At 43.3% G+C, this 20,672-nt stretch overlaps 1 protein-coding gene across 1 annotated transcript in view; it reads left to right on the top strand.

The window, feature by feature from the left end:
* STK32B (serine/threonine kinase 32B) overlaps positions 1–20,672 on the top strand; it is a 1,644,519-nt gene that overhangs the window by 252,498 nt on the left and 1,371,349 nt on the right. Inside the window, exon 3 of the mRNA XM_078678995.1 lies at positions 8,345–8,496. Within this exon, the coding sequence (XP_078535121.1) occupies positions 8,345–8,496 (152 nt within the window). The remainder of the gene's footprint in view (positions 1–8,344; positions 8,497–20,672) is intronic.

The raw sequence follows: 20,672 nt of genomic DNA on the forward strand, positions 1-20,672 counted from the left end.
CCAGCCTAGAAACAAGTGATAGAGCAGTTATAAACACTCATGTCTGCGCGATTGATGTGTAAGGTTGAGTGTCAGGGGTTATATCAGTGGCCAGGCGTATTGTGTTTGCGTCCTAGTGGGCCTAAGTGGGTGCCTGTAGTGCAATGTGCTCATTGTCACTTACTGCCGTGCCCGGAACCACGTCTGAATCTTGCTCTGCCATTCGAAAATCCAACAATATTGCTTCCCATGCTGGTGCTAGCGGTTGCCTACGCAGCCCAATCGCGTCCTCGTGGCAGAGTGCCACGCTCTCCACCTGTGCCCTGCTCAGAAGGGAGTGATACCAGGCCTTAGCCACTGGGGGCTTGGGGGACGTCTAGGGGTGCATGAGTAATCGCTTAGCCACTATGAGGCCTGGGTAGATATACCTGGACGTCACCTTATGTTTTTTAGATCTATGATAAAGCCCTAGGATGGATACCTCCCATGTCCAGTCTAGTGTTTGCTCTGTGCATAGTGTTAGTCTCCTAGTAACTTTGGCCCAATACGGCTGTATGACAGTGCAGGACCATAATATATGTAGGTGGTCTGCCCCTAGTTCGTTACATCTGGTACATTTGGCGTCTGTACGATTAAAATATTTGTTTATTTTTGCTGGTGTGAGGTAAGCTCTGTGTAGTATTTAATACTGAATGAGCCTAAATTGCATGTTACGAGGGATTCATGTGGGGCTCTCAAGCATGCAGCCCCATTCACGGTCCGTGGAGGGTCTTTGGAGATCCGCATCCCAGTGGGCGCATAAAGAGAGCAGTGGCGGTGCTGTGTGAGGTCTGAGTGATTCCGCAAACCATTTGGTAAGGTGGCGACCAGTTCCTAGTTCGTGCAGATATTGTATAGTAAGACTGTACTTCACCCTATGGCTCATAACGCAGACCAGGGCGCAGATTCCCTCTAGTGCACATGGTTTTGTTTTACTATTTAATCTATATGCATTAATGCCTACATGTTCAAGGACACAGTGAAACCGATTATAAGTATTTTAATCTGTGGACCCGTATGTTCTATGTCTTTATGTGATTGTACCCTACACAGGCGAGTACTACTGCCTTTGGCAATGCTTGCTATTCTATTGCTTTAATGAAGTGGCCATGAGCAAAATACACCCTAGTTACCGGAATATCATTGTTTAAAGACGCAATTGAATCACCAGAAACAGAACCTTAGAACACCCCAAATGAGATACTAGCACAATTGAATAAACTGTGCTTTTGATTGCTTTAGCGTTGGACATTGTTCTCCAGGCAATCTTAACATTTCACAGTGAATAATTGTTGTGACAACTGTGGTTCCTTCTACGCTGAAGAGGACTATCTTTACGTTTCTGAAACTTAAGTGAGTCTATTAAAGTAACTACAATGGACCATAGCTGTCTCAAGCTAAAAGCTGGGAAAACAGAGGTTCTCATTTTGGGGAAGCAGCCATCAATCTGGTCCTCTGCTTGATAACTGCATTTATTAGGGCCACTACAGACCTTAAGATGAAAGTTAAGAACCTCAGCATCTGGTTTGATACTGGACTCCTGTTGGTCAGTCAGACTACCAGTCTGGTGGGGAAATGTTTTGGAATTTTGAAGACCCTGAAAACACTTCTGGGACTCTTTCCAAAGACTGTGACAAAAGTCAGTTGGACAGACCTTGATAATGTCCAGACCGGACTATTGAGATGTGGAACACCCTGTCTCTGGCACTTAGAGACGGGCCTTCCAGAAGAAACTCAACACAATTCAATTCAAATAGTCTTTATTTCGACTGTTAGTCATAAAAGACACACATTGGCAAATTAAAAAATACATTTCATTAACATTGCATTATATTTGATATTAACAGGGAAATACAGTTTAAGACATTCAAATTAAGATTGCCACATATATGGTATTCCAACTCGACCAGTTAAAAAAATAAATAAGTACTATGTTTTAATAAAAAACATTTAAAATTGATAAGATTGATGTTCCACAAAAATACCACAATAAATTTATAGGGGCTGCAATGCTTTCAATTTACCACTACGGATTGTCCACATCCATTTTAAAAATTTAGCAATCGCAATCACCATAGTGTCCGAACAGTCAGTTTGAAATATCCTCAATGCTACTGTCCCAGTCTGTATCCCCTTTTGGATACAGATCGACCTAATCCATTTGTGGCGAGGCGCTTTGTCCTGGGCATACAAACAGGACATGAGCTATGCTTTCCGAGAGTGTTATACAGAAGGGGCACATATGATCATTTTTACTAGTTTTCCATTTGCAAGTAACCGTATTAAGTGGGAGGGTTCCTACCCTAAACTGATGGAACAGTTTCCGGTCATATGGCATTGTAATGAGATCCCAATACCTCTCGTACGAGGGAGTATGTTTCAGTTCCAAAAAAACCTTAGTATACTATGGAGCAGTGTGTGACTGGAACTCCTCTTGGGATACCAGTGCCCAGTAAGCTTCTTTTAACTTTTGTTTTGAGGGGAAGATGCTCTCCTGGGGATTTTCCCAGTGATCCTCTATACCTAAGGCCTTAAGTAGGGATCTGACCTTCCTAAACCATAAAATTTTTCCTCCGGTGTCCAAGTTTCGCGCCTCCAAGAGTGCTAGTGCGTAATGTTGGAGTTCAGGCGTTACCCACAATCTCCTCTAGTAGGCGATTGGTCTAAACCTGCAAGTGTCCTGTATGCTATGGCTTCCCAAATCCATACGTAATGGTACAAGTGGTGTTGAATGTGGGAGCCCTGTTATACTGCGGAGAAATTTATTATGTGCGTTTTTTAAGCCTGTTATGTCGGATACCCCCCATAGTTCTGCTCCATACAGCATAAAATCCCTGTCTGTGCAATGTGGGGTCCCTCAGGGGTCGGCGCTTAGTCCGACCCTTTTTAACATCTATGTGACCCCCCTTGCCAGACTAATTAGATCTTTTGGGATGGAGGTAGTCTCCTATGCGGATGACACCCAGATCCTCGTCTCTCTCTCCCAGTCAGTTACCCCGACCGCCTCCAATTTTAGATCTTGCATGGAGGCGGTTGGACAGTGGATGATTCACAATTCGCTGAAACTGAATGGGGAGAAGACTGAGGTGATGGTGTTTGGAGGCAAGGAGGAGGTATGGTCAGCGGAATGGTGGCCGGATTCACTTGGAGCATGTCCCGTTCCTGCGGCATCTGCTAAAAATCTTGGGGTGATGATTGATCCTTCCCTCAGTATGTGTCAACAGGTAAATAGGACTATTGCTACCTGCTGGGGCGTTCTACGCATACTGAGGAGGATTAAGCACTACCTTTCGCAGCAGGCTAGGAAACAACTGGCAGTGGCTTTAGTGGGTTCTCGCCTGGATTACTGCAATGCGCTGTATGCGGGGCTGAACAAAAGCCTGCTGCAGCGCTTGCAGGTGGTCCAGAATGCAGCGGCTAGGTTCGCTCTGGATCTACCACGGGGCACCTCGGCCACACTGGCTAGGAAACAGCTTCATTGGCTCCCCATGGAGGATCGTATTCTGTTTAAAACCCTGTGTTTAATCTATAGGGCTCTACAAAAACAGCCTTATAGGAATCGGTTCCATCCTGTCTTGTTATAATCCTTGTAGGAACTTACGTTCCTCTAACAAGGCTCTCCTATCGGTCCCGCGTATCCGGAAAGCCAGATGGGGTGGTAAAGCCTTTTCCAATCTGGCACCCAAGTGGTGGAATGCTCTTCCTATGGAATTGAGGTCCCTCCCCACCCTGCAGCTTTTTAGAAAGGCCCTGAAGACTCGTCTTTTTGCGCTCGCATATGTGTAGTTTGATTTGCCATCTTCTGATTTATTTTTAGGCGCCCTGACACCTTAGGGTTTTGGTTTGCGTGATACAAATTACTTTCAAATCAAATCATAGAAGATTTCACCTCTGTATCATAAATTTTAAGTACTGGGGCCATTGGTTTGGTAGCTGAGGACTTAAACTCTCTTAACAGAACACCAGCCAGCTGTGCATGCTTGGAAGTTAAGTATGACATATGTGGCTTCCACTGAAGCCTGGAACCTAATGTTATGCCCAGGTAACTAAAGCTGTCCGTCTGTTCTAAGAGTTCCCCATTCATATAAACTCAGCCCCTGATGTTCCTATGCTTATGCATTACCATGAATTTTGTCTTTGATACGTTAACAAATAGGCCATAGTCATTACAGAATTTTTCAAAGCAGCCGATTGCTTTTTGGAGCCCTTCCTGGGTTTTGGATATTAAAAGGGTATCATTGGCGAACATTAACAAGGGGACCGAGATACCGTTCTGTTTGGGTGCGCCTGTGTAAGAATCCCTGTAGTAGTCTATGACCCGGTTAATATATAAAGTAAATAATGTGGGTGCCAACACGCATCCTTGTCGGACGCCTCTTGCTGTTGGAAATCTATCGGTCACCTGGCTCTGGTTACCCCATCTCACCTGCGCGTAGTTATTATCATGGAATTTAATCAAGACTGCGAGCAGTTCAGGAGGCATACCTTGTTCATGAAGCGCTCGCCACAACCTATCTCGAGGGACAAGGTCAAAAGCCACCTTCAGGTCGACGAAGGCTGCATAGAGTGTACCGCCCCCTAAGATCACCCATTTCCAGTATATTGTGGAAAACCTAAAAACTTGATCAACAGTACTGGTAGAGGGTCGGAAGCCAGCCTGTAGAGTAGACATGACTCCCGATTCCTCTATCCAGTTCTGGATCCTGAGAAGTATCATCCTAGCCACAACCTTTTGGATACAGGCAATTAGGCTAATCGGCCTATAGTTAGCTGGATCTGCACGGTCCCCCTTTTTAAAAATAGGTATGATTTCAGCTCCCCGCCAAATGTCCGGCAAAGCAGTGCCTCTCGCAATGGCATTAGCCAACAATTCTATGTACGGGACCCAGACTTCTTGATTATGTAAGAACAGATCTGCTGGGATTTTATCTAGGCCCGGGGCTCTGCCTTTAGGTATTAAGCTGAGGGCATATTCCACATCTTTGTTTGTGAACATTAATGGGCTTGTGGGTTTGGAACGGCTGGCAAAGTCCAAAACTGTTATAGGTACGGTGTTTACATTAGCAAACTGGGACTTAAAATACATTATCCACCTTTCTGGGGGGACATGATTTTCGGGCTGAGGTTTTTGGTTCCCCTTGCCCCACCTCACAAGATGCCAAAAGCCCGTCATATCTCTGAGCTTGCTTGCTTCATACAGCTCATCCCAATATTTATTGTCCCAGGCTTTTTTAGCAACGTATTGCGTCCTTTTATAATGTTTCCTAGCGCCCTGTATGGCCTCCCTATCAGTAGATCGCACTGCTAGCGCTAGGGATTTATATGCTGACCTGCAATTTTTATCATACCATGAGTCTGGTTTCCGTCTTCCTTTACCAGAAGGGTTCTTCTTTGAAATACTAAAAAATTTACCAAGTTTAAGAAAAAGGGTCAAGTGAATATGGACTACCCTGATGTCGCAATCTTCATGAGATAACTGACCCTGTATTTCGACAATTGCTTCTTTAACCAAAGCTTCCATTTCATTAATAGACTGAGGATTGCCCAAACACTCAGCCCATCTTAACCGCCTTGTGTCGTTTGTCAAGACAATATCATCTGCTCTGTTGTCTTTCGGTGCTACTTGTCCCTTTAAGAGCAATATCTCAAGACTAAGCGGATTGTGATCACTCTCTATTCGTTGAATTATGGTCATGTCACAGACAGAGGACCAAAATTCAAGATTCACTAATATATAGTCGATTCTGCTTGTACTCAAGCCATTATTAAAAGTTGGATTACCCTGCTTATCCCCTCGCGTTCTCCCGTTTACTGCTCTTATCCCACACTCAAGACTAAAGATCTTAAGTTGAAGGGCTGCTTGGGTCCACCTTTTTATTGGGGGTATGTTTAATGGGGGAATTTGCCAGCAAGTGTCTTCAACCTCTCTGAGTTCTAGGTCACTATGATCCAGAGGCTCAAAGGAGCAATTAAAATCTCCGCATATTAATACATTAGCGCCTCCCCTCCAAGTTCTTACATAGTGTCCCAGTCCCTCGACCACCTCTGACGTTTTACCCCAGGTTTCCCCCTGGCGTATACATTAAAGATAATTAATTCACCAAAAATGGGGGATTTAAGCTTAACCACCAGTATATCCTTGGAATCGGTTATGAGTTGGGATGTTGTATATCTATCATCCTGCTTGACCCAAGTTGTCAGGCCCCCCATAGGTCTTCCCTTGCAAGAGTGGGTTGCCGCTATCGCAAAGTGAAGGTACCCTTGTCTATATTGTGGTTCCACTGCCCAGGTTTCCTGCATAGTGACTATCAAGTAATTATCAATAAAGGTGGCCCAATCCCTAGAAGCCATCTTATTCTTGAGGCCTGCCACATTCCAGGATGCCAGGAACTGACCCCCCGTGTGTGTCTGTGATACATTGTGGACCTTAGTGCCCCATGAGCGAGCTTCCCCGTGAAGATCATTATGCCCCAACTGATTCTGACCAATGTCCTGCATTCCCTCTATCACTATAACTCAACAAAATATTCAGACAGCCTTAATGGCTAATGTGTTTTAGGGGTCTTCATGGGCTTGTACCTGAAAATGAATTCTTAGCACGGGAACACTTCGGTCTGAAGTAACTAGGTGCTTTATTACATAACATACCATAACATAGTTTCTCCGATACAGTCCCTAGTTGTTTTGAGTTTTCCAGCTCACACTGGGCCCTTCCTTAGCTGCCAGCCTATTGGAAACAAGCTGGAGGTGTACCATCCCAACGACAGTATGTCTTATAGAAAAAGAAGTGGCCAAGAAGGGCAGCGTTAAGATTATCTATGGGTTATGGTCAACTGCTTCTGGTTTAAGGTAGGAACCTTGGATTGATGCCAAGCAGGAGATTCTGAGATAACAAATCCCTTAGTCCCCTCCTGGCTCACCCTACACAGGCCTTGTATTCTCTCTTTCCCGCTGAACACGTGTCATTCTATTGCAGTTTGAAATGTCCTGTGTTTAGGCTCCATCCCACCAACAGGCAACAAGATGTTCTAAGGAATTGAGGGGCTTATTATCAAGGGATTTATCTCCGCTTTTTTGGCTTTAAAAACCAAGAAAGCGGAGATAAAATGATCTCCCTATTACCTAGCTGTCGCTAACACCAGTTAGCGACAGCTAGTAGGAGATAGCGACGATCTTGGGTCCCGCTTTGCATGTCAGAGAAATTTATCACTAATGACATGCAAAGTGGGCGTGCCAAGATGTTAGCAACTGGAAACAGTCGCTAGCATCGCTATCTCCTATTACCAACTTTTGGAGATATTCGCGCTAAGCACGAATATCTCCAAAAGCTAACACCTGCCCTGAGCAGTTCTTAGCCATGTTATCCAATGGGAGGTGGATAACATGGCTAAGAGCATTTGCTCGGTAATTCATGCATATCGCTGACTTTTCAGCGATATTCATGCATTTGGGCCGATTTTTATCGCTTAGGAGATAAACCTTGATAATATCAAGGCTCCTAAGCGATCAAAATCGTCGCTACACGGCGATAAAATTATAGCCGCTAAGCCAACATAGCGATAATTATCACTTGAGTACCTGATTTCTCAAAGGACTCTCCCCATTCTGTGCCAGCAGGCAAATTTGCTTATACATAAACACTTCATTAGGATGGCCATGGAGTGTGTCTCAACGGAAGACATTTTCTGGACCCAAGCTGAAATCACAGTTTTATCACAACTGCAGTTACAGGTTTCCTTCTCTCTCCCAGCCGCTGTTCCATAAGACTGCCGAAGGCCTCTATGCTCCTCGAAATCTGTAATATGTAAACGCTCAATGCATTAATGCCATCGTTTTGTGTGAAAAAGGTGAGCCTGAAATCATGCAGTGTCAGACACAAATTGGTACCGTATTTATACAATAAATGAATGTAAAAGATCAAAATGCTACCCAAAATTCAATGTAAGTGATCAGAGAATGAATGTTACTTGCTTACCATACCATCAGCATTGCGTTTAGGGAGACATTTATGTCTACACACAGGAATACATCTAGGTGTGCATAATTTCCCGTCCACCTTTAGGTTTGTAAATTAGATCCGACAGCTACTTCTTGGAACCATATTCTCAGTATATAAAATAACTAGAATAAAATAAATGCTCCTTCTGAAATTAAATGTTTTCTCATATGCTCCAATGCTTCTTTGAATTAAGCCTGCACTGAATCACATTCCTTCAGTAATTAAAATGATAGCTTAACCTTTACACATCACGCACTGCGATGTTCATAGTAGTTTACCATATTTGTAATATTTGATCCATCTAATTGGTTTTTTCGTCTTTACTAGGTATGCATTGTGCAGAAAAGAGATTCCAAGAAAATGTATGCCATGAAGTACATGAACAAGCAGAAGTGCGTTGAAAGGGACGAGGTCCGGAATGTCTTCAGAGAGCTGCAAATCATGCAGGGCCTTGAGCACCCTTTTCTAGTGAACCTCTGGTGAGTCGGACACCTATTTGTAAGCACGTGCACTCCTGTGCTCCGGAACTCTGAGATAGTGCGCCTGCGCGGTCGTTAATGACGTAAGAATCCTTCTCCCGATTCGAGGACGGCCATAGTTGAATGAACGTTATGATTATTACTTTTATGTTTAACATTGCGAAACACTGATAGGTACATGTGTAGGTTGCAAATTGATACTGTTGAAGACTGTTGAGTTGTGGTATGCCTTTTGACTTATTAGAAGCAATATTGCTTGGCAAATCTTATGTTGCTGTTGTTGTATTTAGAAGAACCAATATTCGAAAGACAATCTGGCAGATGCATCAAAGTTATGTTTTGCTAGTCCTTAATAGCGAATTTTAAGGAATCGCTATTAAAGACTAGCAAAACGGGATGCATGTAGGAATCGCAGTGTTAATAGCGATTCCTACAGATTCCTTATTTGCGATTCGGTAATAGCTTAGCTATTACCGAATCGCTAATGTTCCGCTATTTCAAGGGTGCCAGGGTGTCCAAAGGACACCCTGTAGCACACCTGAAACGGACCTGTGCACAAATGTTACACACACACATGCCCTAAGGGCATGTGTGTGCGCAACATGTAACTTTGAAAAATGCACAAAAGTGCATTTTTCAAAGTTTTAGCAAATTACCACGAAGATCAACTTCATGGTAATTTGCTCCCCTATTAGCGAATTCGCTATTTTTTTTGGGTTTCATGCATTGCATTTAAGGAATCTCATTTTGGGATTCCTTAAATGCAAGAGCAATTTTAGGAATCGCTATTCCTTAAATTGCGATTTCTGCATTTGGGATGATGCATCCCAAATGCAAAAATATCGGGAGAATCTGGCCGTTTGCTCCCGGTATTTTCTTTGATGCATCTGCCTGAATGTCATTTACACTGATTTCTACTAATTGAATGTTAATCTAGGTAACAATATATAGCTGTCCAGATTGGACAGTTCTCAAAGATTTATTCCTGTCTGTCCTGGAGCTGTCTCCAAGGGGGCACGCCGACCTGGCCAAGGCATCCATGTAGTATAAATGCTCAGTAGAGCTCATGTAGAGCCTGATGATCTGCCTACTTGTGATGGAGATGGTAGGCGAGTAGCTGGTTCACACAGTGTCTGAAAGTGTACCATCTCAGATGCATCAAAGAGCAACTGTTTGCAGGGTGCTGGTGGAAGTAGTTTTACTGGGTTGTGGCTCTGGAGTGAGTGGGGGGAACAAGCCACTGAGGATCTCACCATGAGGCTGCCACAAGCAGCACCAGGACTTAACTCTGCAGCCCCTCCATGGGAACAGGAGGTGCCACGTCCTGCTGGCCATCAACCAGAAGGCGTTCAGCGTGAGCAAGGCCTCGAGCAGCGCAGTGGCCTTGGAGGCTTGTGAGTTTGGGGAAGACCTGGGGTATTTCCTTGTATGTGTAAGTGCAAGGGTAGTTGTGCTACTGGATAAGGGACTTTTGGAGGAGTGTAGGGGATATTGGTCAAGGGTGCTGATGGGTGGGAGGATTATCTATTGCAGCCATATTTATTTGTGGGATATGTGTTTTTGAGGGCAAGTTGAGCGGATGACAGTAGGTAGTCACCACGGACAATGTTTCCAATCCTAACTTATCACTTATAAAATATTGTTTTCCAATGCATTAGTTTCATTTGTTCGACGGACGTCATCAGCAGACCGCCCAGAGTTGTGTTTTCTATGTTTGGAGCCTGAGTGGAAGCAATTATAAAACCAAAATTAATTCTATACTTGATTGCAGACCGAGGTTCAGTACTGCCTCGGTGACTGTGGCGCAGAAGAAGCTGGTGAACGTTGCTTCAAGAACCCAGCAGCGTGTGATGTGATCTGAACAGGCAGGTGTTCTTTAATAATAGATTTCGAGATATCTTTATAGTGTCCAAATATTTAAGAGCCCCAGACATACAGCATTATGCTTTTCACTGTAAGGCATTTTACAAGTGTGCTCATAGGAATTGTTACAACTCTTAACATTCAAAATGGACGGATTGAAATTCTGTTAGCTCTGCTTTAACAACACATTCCTCCTCTGGTTTTGCATTTGTGAATTTTATAGTTGTTGTCAGCATCTGAGGAACTTGTTGGCTCTAGGGCGGTGTGACCCAGTGCTGCTACAGCAGCGCTGACCTTGGAGGTTGGTTTGTTAGAAATAACTTATTGATTTAAAAGCAGCTGTTGCAGAAATCCTTGTGTTTCCAGCAGCTTTCATGCAGCAGCAAAACTATCAAGATAACTCTGGTGAATAATGTTCCGGCTCTAGAGAGATAGGAGTTTTGTCAAAGGGCAGTTTTGATTCAAACTAGCGCTGAGGGTTAATATGCCTGCTGCAAAGAGCATGTACCAGGCAGATCACAGAACTATATTTTATGTGGATAGCTCAGTAGGTTACTGTGTTTTTTCACAGAGATCCTTTTGTTACATGCAGGTCATAAGTTAAAATTGTAATGTAACAGTGATCTATGAACTGACAAAGAGCTGCATACAAACTGCATGCTACAGGTTGGAACTGTTTTTTTCACTGGTCATTCATTATCCTAATGTGGCTACAAAGGGTTTGTTTGGGTAGAAATACATTCTTATTAGTAAAGCAACCCCCAACCTTGGTGGTACGCTTTAATTGCTGAGTTCATGCTTCTCCAGACCAAACTCTCTTGAAATAGGCTCCCTACAATGGTTGGCATGTGATTCCTGCACCTTGTAATCCTGATTGTCTTGTGTAATAGTTCCTAAAGACTTATTTACACATGTATGATCCAATGCCTCTGTATAATGCTTGTGTGATGGAAAGTGCTCTGACACCCTACGATGGGATGAGTAGCTCTATAAAACAAAAGAAATGCATGTGAGAGGGGCTATGGAGAGATGAGGAGCACTGTTAGAGGGTGATAAGGAGGGAACTGTGGAGAAAGAAGTCATTGAGGGCAGAGACGTTTTAATGCATGGGCAAAGTGGGCTCTGGCCCAGGGCCCCACCCATCAGGGCCCCCCCTTGACAGAGTCAGCTCCCTTTTCCAGAGCTTTGCCCTAATGACCTTGAATATTTCTGAAACAGATTGTTTTAAATATAGTTTTCCTTTAATTTATTTTTATGTACCTGATGTGTGAGAGTCTAGCACAGCCATTTTGCAGAGCAATGTTGTGTTTATGTTTCATACAATATACATTAAAAAAAGTTTCTTTTAGATCAAAACAAGGCCTAACATATAAGAAATGGGAGGGCGTCACAGAGATTATTTGCAGCCATATTAGTGAGCTGCTGCTGTTTTACGATATTGAAAACACACATAACTATCACTGAATATTAGATATAAACATATTTAGGGCCTTATTTATGAGAAGTGATGCATCGCTGTGTGAAAATAGGGATGCGTCACTTCTCAGTGCGCCCTCCTTGCAACATGATAGATGCGTCATATTTACTGAATGACGCATCATGTCGCAAGGAGTTACAGATACATCAGTATCTGTAGGCGCAAAAGTGATGCATTGCTGGGGTGTGTCTGAAAATAGACGCAATTTCAGCAATGTGTCATTTCACATGGGGCAAGCCCCATGTGAAAGGGCCTGCATCAGTCTTATGCCTGCTGTGAGGCAGGTGTAATATATTGATGCTACGGCATCCTAGAAGTGGCGCACTGAGTTCTCATAGATTTCAATGCGCCACATCTACGGAGATTTTTGCCAGGGATCACCCACCCTACATACATAATCCCTGGCCCAGGTATATTGTGGTGCAGGGTTTACAAAGTGACGCATCTGCCTAGATGTGTCACATTGTAAATAGGGTGTTGTTTTGGACGCGAACAGATTGAAAGCCTGACGGGGACCCGTTATGCAGTAGACAAATCCCTGCTAAAAGTGAGAAACGAGAGGTGATCTTGGTGATTTTCTGAGCCTTGTGATACAGTGTAACTACAGGATTTTAGTAGGTCTACTAGCAAAGTGGGTGTGGGGATTTCCCCTGCGAGCCAGGTATTGGAGAGTGTTTTTCACTCCTTTAAGAGATATTGATACCCTTGTCCTGACGAGGCCAAAAGGAATTACTTGCTGAAACGCAACAGCGACTGCGTCGACATATCGACGAGGAGTCCTAATATTTTGAGTTATTTTGAAAAGAGAAAGCACCTAGAGAATAATTTGATTAGAGGTGTTACTACTATGGCGCAATAGGGATTTCCTCAGAGTGTATTACTCGGAGTTAGGAGTGTACATCGTGATAGTTTTGTTCTCAGTAGGGGTACTTTTTTGTATACTTTTTTGTATGTTTTGTATTTTTTGTATATGTTGTATATAATGTATATATGTATTGTATCATACAGTTATTTATCATGATGATGATGTATTGTATCATATATATGAATGTGATTTAAATGTGATTTGTAGTGACTGTCTATGTCCTGTACTTAGGAAGTGTATATACAATTATGTTTATTTGTGCTCTGCCCCGTCAATTGACACGTATATGAGATTGATTTTTTGATATACAGTATATGTAAATAATAATTGGGGACATCAGGGTAATTAGTTGTACCTTGAATGAGAATAAATTTTGAATTGGTCCCTCTGTACCTTCTTGCTCTAGATATACATCTTTGATGTTTTTTTGCTTGTATAGGAGGGTGATTTGGGCATAACCCCTTATTGATTTGTACCCACATTGTAAATAGGGCACAATATGGCACATTATTTACGCTGCTAGTGCGTCACAAAAAGTGATGCACCTGTGGCACAAAAGTGAAGCAAGGCCTCTTAAATAAGACCCTTAGAAATTTCGACGAGTGTTTCTTTGCACTGTCAGGGACCTAATGAAATTAATTTAAATTAAATAGTGTATTTAATAAAGTATGCAGCTACTCAGACTACAGTGTCCTGGCGCATGACACCGGAAGGAAAATGTGCTTAAAAGACCCTTCAGTTATTAAAAAGACAGGTTTTTAAGTTCTTCCTGAAAGAGAGTACGTCTGTGGTTAGTCTCAGAGACTCAGTGAGTCTATTCCACAATTTTGCGCCTGGAAAGCCTAGAGATCTGCCTCAAGTGCGGGCACAGCACATTTTAGGCACAATAGCCAGGTTGGCATTGGAAGCTCTTAGGGGTTTAGATGTTGTGTAGTGATGAATGCGCTTATTTAGGTAGGCGGCTCCTAAGTCGTGGAAAGCTTCAAAGTAGATGGTCATCGCTTTGAAGTCGATCTGTTCTTTTATGCGGAACCAGTGTAGAGACTTAAGAATAGGGGTCATACTAGAACTGGGTTTAGGTCTCAGGATTGCTCTGGCCGCTGCATTTTGTACTACTTGTAGGCACTGGATATGGGATTTGGGAAGACTGAGGTACAAGCTGTTGAAATAGTCAAGCTTTGATGTCACCAGTGCCTGCACCACGATCTTTCTGCTCTCAAGCGGTAACAGTGGCAGGAATTTTTTTAGCATCCAGAGTATGCCAAAGCAAGCGCCAGTTAGATTTTGGATTTGAAAGCACATGGAGAGTGTCTTGTCTATGACAATTCCTACGTTTTTTACTTTCTCCTTTTCCGCGGACGGCAGATCTTTTGGTCACCAAGAGCTCCAGTTAGGCGTTTCTGGATTGCTAAAGAAAACAACTTCAGTTTTGTCAGGATTGCACTTCAGCTTATTGATCTTAAGCCAGTTAAAAACCTTTGTGAGGCAAGACCTAATCATTGCCCTGTCTTTTTCACATGAAAAAAACAGCCCAGTGTCATCAGCATAGGAAACGATTTTGGCGCCCGCTTCGTGTACCAGAAATGCAAGGGGGGATAGATGTATATTAAAAGGGTAGGACTGAGAATGGAGCCATGAGGGACACCTACATTCATAGCCGGAACCGGGGATGAGAAAGGGGAGAGCCAGATGTCCTGAGATCTATTTTCCAAGAAGGATGACATCCATGTTAAGGCAGTCCCACCCAGTCCATTGTTAGCAAGTCTCTCCAGGAGCCTCTCATGTAGGACAGTATCAAAGGCCACCTACAGATCGAGCAGTATCAGAACTGCCATGCCTCCCTGGTCCAGCTTACCCTTAAGAAATTCTGTCACTTCCAGCAGAGCGTACTCCGTACTGTAGTTAGCCCTTAAACCAGATTGGGATTTATGAAAAAGCTTCCCATTTCCAATGTGTTTTTGGAGGGCCTTGTTTCATGCTTCTCTAATACTTTGGGGAGGGCCGGAAGAAGGGAGAGTGGCATGTAGTTGGCAGGGTCCGTCGGTTTGGTGTTAGCCTTTTCTATTAGTGGAAGAATCTTAGCATTCTTCCAAAATTTCAGCATGTTGCCTGAGTAGAGGGAAGCATTAAAGAGCTGGTTTACCGTGGGGTTTATGCTGGGAGCTAATAGGTTCAGGATATTCGCTGGATATGGGTTGGTAGGAGAGCCAAACTTAATGCTTTGGAAAAGGGTCAGTGACTCTTCAAGAAGAAACTCAGGTAAAGCTAGTAAAGATGGAGGATCCAAGAGGAGAAATTTGCTATTAGAACAAAGGTAGAAGGTCAGATCTTCCTCTGAGGTGTTAGTGAAGGCTTGTTGGATCACAGAGATCTTTTTGTGCAAGAATTGAGCTATTAGCTTAGACCATTCTTCCTTGCATGGCCCTTCCTTTGTGCCGGCTTTCGAGGTGGTAAAGGATTTAACTTTACTAAAGATTTCCTTACTATTATTTTGAGCATTTTCTATCTTGGTTTGAAAGACTTTTTTCTTGGCTGCCTTCACAAGAATGCAATGAGCTTTTAAGGTGTCTTTATACATCTTCCTGTCCTTAGGTAGACAGGATTTACGCCATTTCGGTTCCATTTCCTTGAATTTCTTTTGCTACATCTGAGGGAATCGTTAAACCATGGAGCTGGTGGGGCCGACCCCTTCGAGGAGCTGGAAACAACCTGTACAACTGCACCAATGTTGGTTCAGAGCCATTAATCTACTGAGAGAGCATCAGAGTCGGGGCAGCCAGACAGCTCCGGTGAGGAATGACCGAGGGGGTCTTCTAACATCGGGATGGATATTTTATAGACCACCCTGAAATTAGGGACCCTCTGCCCTGCGTTAGCCCGAGGGCTGTGGCAGAGTTGGGAATGACAAATTTTAATAAGAGGTGGTCAGACCAGGTAATGGGAAGAGGTAGGCTTACTGATATGTCAAAGTTGTGAACGATTTGGCCTAGGGTATGGCCCTTCTCATGGGTGGCCGAAGAAATAGATGGAAACATGTTGCGGGACTGCAGCATCTCCAACAAGGAAATTGTTTGAGGTTCTTTTCCTTTGTCCATATGTATATTGATATCTTTCAGAGTAAGTCAGTGGTTGTATTTTAAGGCCAGGGAGGTGGTGGCTGTATTAAGTGTAGTAATACAATTTCCAATTGCACTGGGAGGTCTTTAAATCAGAAAACCAGATATGCTGTGATGGGGGATAAGATACAGCGGAAACCTAAGGACTCTGCACCCTCGTTTTTTTCCATTGGGTGGGAGAGCAGTCTAGTTTTTGATTGTAAATGATGGAGACACCGCCCCCCTTCCCACTCAGTCGGACCCTCCTAGGGATTTTAGGGTAGGAGGTTTCAGACAGCCAGGTCTCAGTGAGAAATTTAAGATCACGCTGTTGGTCTAAAAGTAGGTAATACATGTGTTCTTCATGCTTTTGCATAGAGCAAAAATTTTAAAGGGTGGCCTTCAAGCCCTCTGTTTTCTTACTGTTTTTACACTTATTGTTGCGTTGGAGGATCTTGGGTGCAAGTTTCCTGGTCTGGAGGAGATACCAGCTGCACGTATTGCATCAAAAGTCTATCTCCAAGCTCGAATCAGCCGCTGTACACTGACATAATGGTAGCCGCCTAAGGCTAAGTAGTTTTTCCCTATTGTAATATCGTGAAAGAAACTCACCGAAGGGGAACTGGGCAGCATAGCTGGCGCCCTACGCCTCCGGGACCTGATGGGCGCAGACAGGCTTGCCAGTGCCGCACCTGCCGCGCTAGTCCATTAGCATCGGGAATATATAGGCTAATACCTATGCAAACTGGATCACTAATGCAGCTGAGAAAGTGAAAACTGTGTGGGCAGAAGCCCAATAGTAGTCCCAGCCCTCCCCATAATCAGAGTATCAGCCGTGGCAGACCAGTACTGGAGGAAAAAAGCGAGAAGCGAATCGGAGCAGCTAAGGAGGTGTAGGTAAGCAGAATCAAGTGAAGTGCAAGTGCACGTAGTTAGGAGAAATTGTTAAAAAGCACAGAGTAATTCAGCCACACATATACAATTTAAAAAGTATTAAAAACTAAGTAGCAGGGCAGGAAACACTAAATCCTACCACTGTCAGCTGCGCGCATCTGTTTACATCAGGAATATATAGGCTAATGTCTATGATGCAACCTGGATCGCTAACGCAGCTGAGGAAGCGGAAACTGCGTGGGAAGCAGGGGCTCAAATTGGATCATAAATTCAAAGTTGTTCTAACAGGGGCACACAAAATATGCTTGGCACAGGTCCCCCAAAATCCTTAAGATGTCCCTGATTGAGGGGAGGTCCTATAAAGATTGTCACACCAGTCTCCACCAGTGTTAAAATCGACCCTGTCATAAGCATATCTATAACATGGCTGTTAGTGGTTGTCTTTCTGCAGATCCCAGATATTTTACTATGGAGGTAAATAAGACTGCAAAGCAGAATTTGTCCATGCATGACATTGACACATGAGAGTGTTTAGTGAAGACAACAAGCTGCTGTTTGGGATACAAACATGGACTGACTAAAAATGAAAATACGACATTTCAGAAAACAATGTTGTGTTCTTTTGTATGGGAAACCTATTTATCTTAAAAGAAGTATATGCATTTAATGAGGAAAAATCTTTCTTTTCCAAAATAAGCTAGCAGATGGCTCAGACAAAATGATTGCATTTCAGAATTATGTTTCACAATTATATGTAAAGCTGATATTTCAGGGATAATTAATGAAGTTTGGGAGGGCTATTGGTAATTTTGATCGTATGCTGCTATGGCTGTTGTTTCATGAAGTGTGAATCAATTTTTTCATCTGTATTGGATAAACTTTCTATAAATCACCAGGGTAACAGGGGGGCTGTTCATGTAGAATTGGACCATAGCTTTTTTGTGCAGAAGCCATTAGGATGTGCCTTGTACTGCTGTCTATGCCATGTAAATTTGTGATTTGTATAACTTTCTTTTTTATAGATTTTATTTAAATTTTACAACAAACAAACAAACCACGCTTATTTTTCATAGGCTTAGCTGCATGCACAGACACAGAGTATAAAGAGCAGTGTACAATCAAGCTCAAATAGGCCGATAGTCATGCCTCCTGGTGGAAGGTTTTGTGTTAGGGGGAAACACATGGGGCATCATCTTCAATCACAATTATGCAATTCAACTCATGAGTGGTATAGGTCTGAACTGCACCATAGGCACGTAGTACAATAGGCAGGAAAGCCTGAGGCTCACACGTCTTGATTACACACTTACTCACTGAAGCCCCCTTTCGAGCAGTCTCTGTATTTCATCCTTTTTTATCCAGATCACAGCCACCCATCCAACACATCTTCACCATCTGTTGCATCTGTCATAGCTAAGTATGCTTGGAACGGGCCCCAGAACTCTTTCAGGTGGCTACTCAACGGCAATAGCTCGTGATATGTGTCTGACTGTAGTGTTGGGCCCAGCAAATTCTTATCTGGGCCATGCCAGTGGAAGCCTATTACCACCAGACTTATGAAGGTTGCCTGCACCTCACTGTCATTGCCCAGCAGGGCCCCTAATTGTTCTGGTTCTATCGCTTCTCCTGTAATAGCCTCAAGATCCTTAAACACTGCTTGCCGGGATAGTGCCAGGTGAACTTTGCAAATCACACCTCCTTTCCACTGCAGCGCGGGCAGGTTGAATTATCACACAGACCATATTTGAACGGGTGGGCTGGTGGGTAGTATAGCCTGTTGACATATTTAAAGTGCAAGAGTCCATGCCATTTGTTTAGTGGTTACCAGTAGGGCCTCAAGCATGGTAGGTTGGTTTATACCCATTGCAGACCATGTCCTTGTATAATCTGGTCAGATGCAGGATGAGCACGTCCTAGAATGCCTTATAGAAGGCAACAGTGAGCCTGTCAGTGCCTGGAGCTTTGCCATACTTTCCCAGATGATTCACCTCATTTTGTGTTGTTTCCTGGTATTCATCCACTTTGGTTCCAATAGTGCCCTGAAGGCCCTGCTCCCCTGCAAAGAACCACCAGTTCTGCAGTTTAGCAAAACCTCTGCTTCTACTGCAGGATGAAGCAAACACAAGGAGATGATGAACGGAGCACTGAAACTTTTCAGACACTCACCCCCAGTCACAGATTTGGGATGAATCCATCATCGTTCGTTAGCTCACTTTGCCATCCCAGGTCAGACACAGCTATATGCAAATCAGTCTTGACCCTGTGCCTCATGGGAACAGTCCTGTCCGAACTGCCTAGCCATGTCTTCCCTAGACCGGAAACAAGCATCCTGGGACCGGTTTTGGGCTAACAGCCCTCATCAGCCAGGCTAGCTTGAATCTAGAGGCAAAGTGAGCAAGGGACCCTGCCAACTTAGGGCAAACAAAGCAAACACAAGGAGATGATGGACGGAGCGCTGAAACTTTTCAGACACTTACCCCCAGTCACAGATCTGGGTTGAATCCATCATTGTTCTGCAGGATAGTCACCTTTAACCTCTAGGCTGCGGGTGGAATTCAGCTGGCACGCTGAGAATTTGTAAATCCCTTTATTCATGACGAGCTGGGCTCGTCATGAGCGTGCGAGGAGGCTACCTCATGACGAGCCCAGCTCGTCATGAGCGTCGAAGGGGTTAAGCAGATAAACAATTGTTTGTAATTGTAACTCAGAAACATGTATGCTTAACAGTGAACTGCTCTGAATATTGAAATCATATCTTGTTTTAAGCTTCTCAAAAATGGTCTAGCGAGGTTAGACAGTAGGACCCAGAGAGTAGCCGTGTAATCCGATTTAGGACCTCTTTACTGTCACGCCAAAGAAGTCAGGTACAGGCCATTCATATTGCAGTAGTTAAAACAATGGACTTGATTATAAGAAAGTCAGAGATAAGGTGCAAGGGACTTGTAATTCATCAGGTGAGATAATGTGCATTTCTTTTGAATTTAGGGAAAAAATACGGATTTTGGAGCTTACCGCCCCAACATCCACGTTACAGTAAAACAACATACTATTTTGTCCTTCTAAATTATGGCAGATTCGATTTGACAAAATGTAACAAAGTGTGAGAATTTTATTGTACCTGGAAATTACAGGGTCTGGGGTGTGGAAATTCCATACAATTCAGAATTCCCATCCGATTGCAAACAATGGGGTGCGTATGGGTCAGAAAACGTCAACCCTCTAAGAATCAGAGTACATTTCTTTATTAAAAGCAAGTGAATCATATTTTAGGATGCAGCCACCTCTATAACCAAGGATGAGAATCAGTCTCATCCCGTGAACATAAAACTCCAAAACTTAGCCTATTTGTATTAAGAAAAAAATGATGGTGGTTACTGACACAATCACCTGAAAACCTCTCCTTGAAATTTGGAACAGAATACTTACTTTTTAGATTGAAAGAAAAGTCAAAGATGGTTGTTCTGACATCTCCTGCACTACGTTTGCTTTTACTGGATTTACCAACTGCACTTAACCTACATTAAAAAGGTACATAACACAAAAAGTCTGCCATTTGGATATTTAATGCACTGCACATGCCTATTGCTTTTCATCGAGTACCCAGTTTTGTATCATGTGCTTGCCTCTGTGGCCTTCACCCAAACCTTAATCTTAAGGTTCATTGTCAGAGCAGTGTGTTAGTATGCAACAAACACATTCACATTTTCTCAGGCTTCTGCACACTTCACTTTTATGAGCAAATATATGTCCAATCTTCCTGAAACAAAACACAATGGGGAGTATAGGGGTTCATAATGCTCTTTTCAGCAGTCAATACCTTTAATCTCAGGACTTATTTTTATTTTGCAAATAGGTAGTTTAAGCTGTTCCTTTTTAAATGTTAGACCTACCATCCTTAGCATTGTAGTCCCCCAAACATGATTTTGACCCCTCCTGCATTACTTAATTCGGTTTTGTTGGCTTTAGGACTCTAACCTGGTTG

The sequence above is a fragment of the Lissotriton helveticus genome, chromosome 2_2 (genome assembly GCF_964261635.1).
Source record: "Lissotriton helveticus chromosome 2_2, aLisHel1.1, whole genome shotgun sequence".
Taxonomy (NCBI): domain Eukaryota; kingdom Metazoa; phylum Chordata; class Amphibia; order Caudata; family Salamandridae; genus Lissotriton; species Lissotriton helveticus.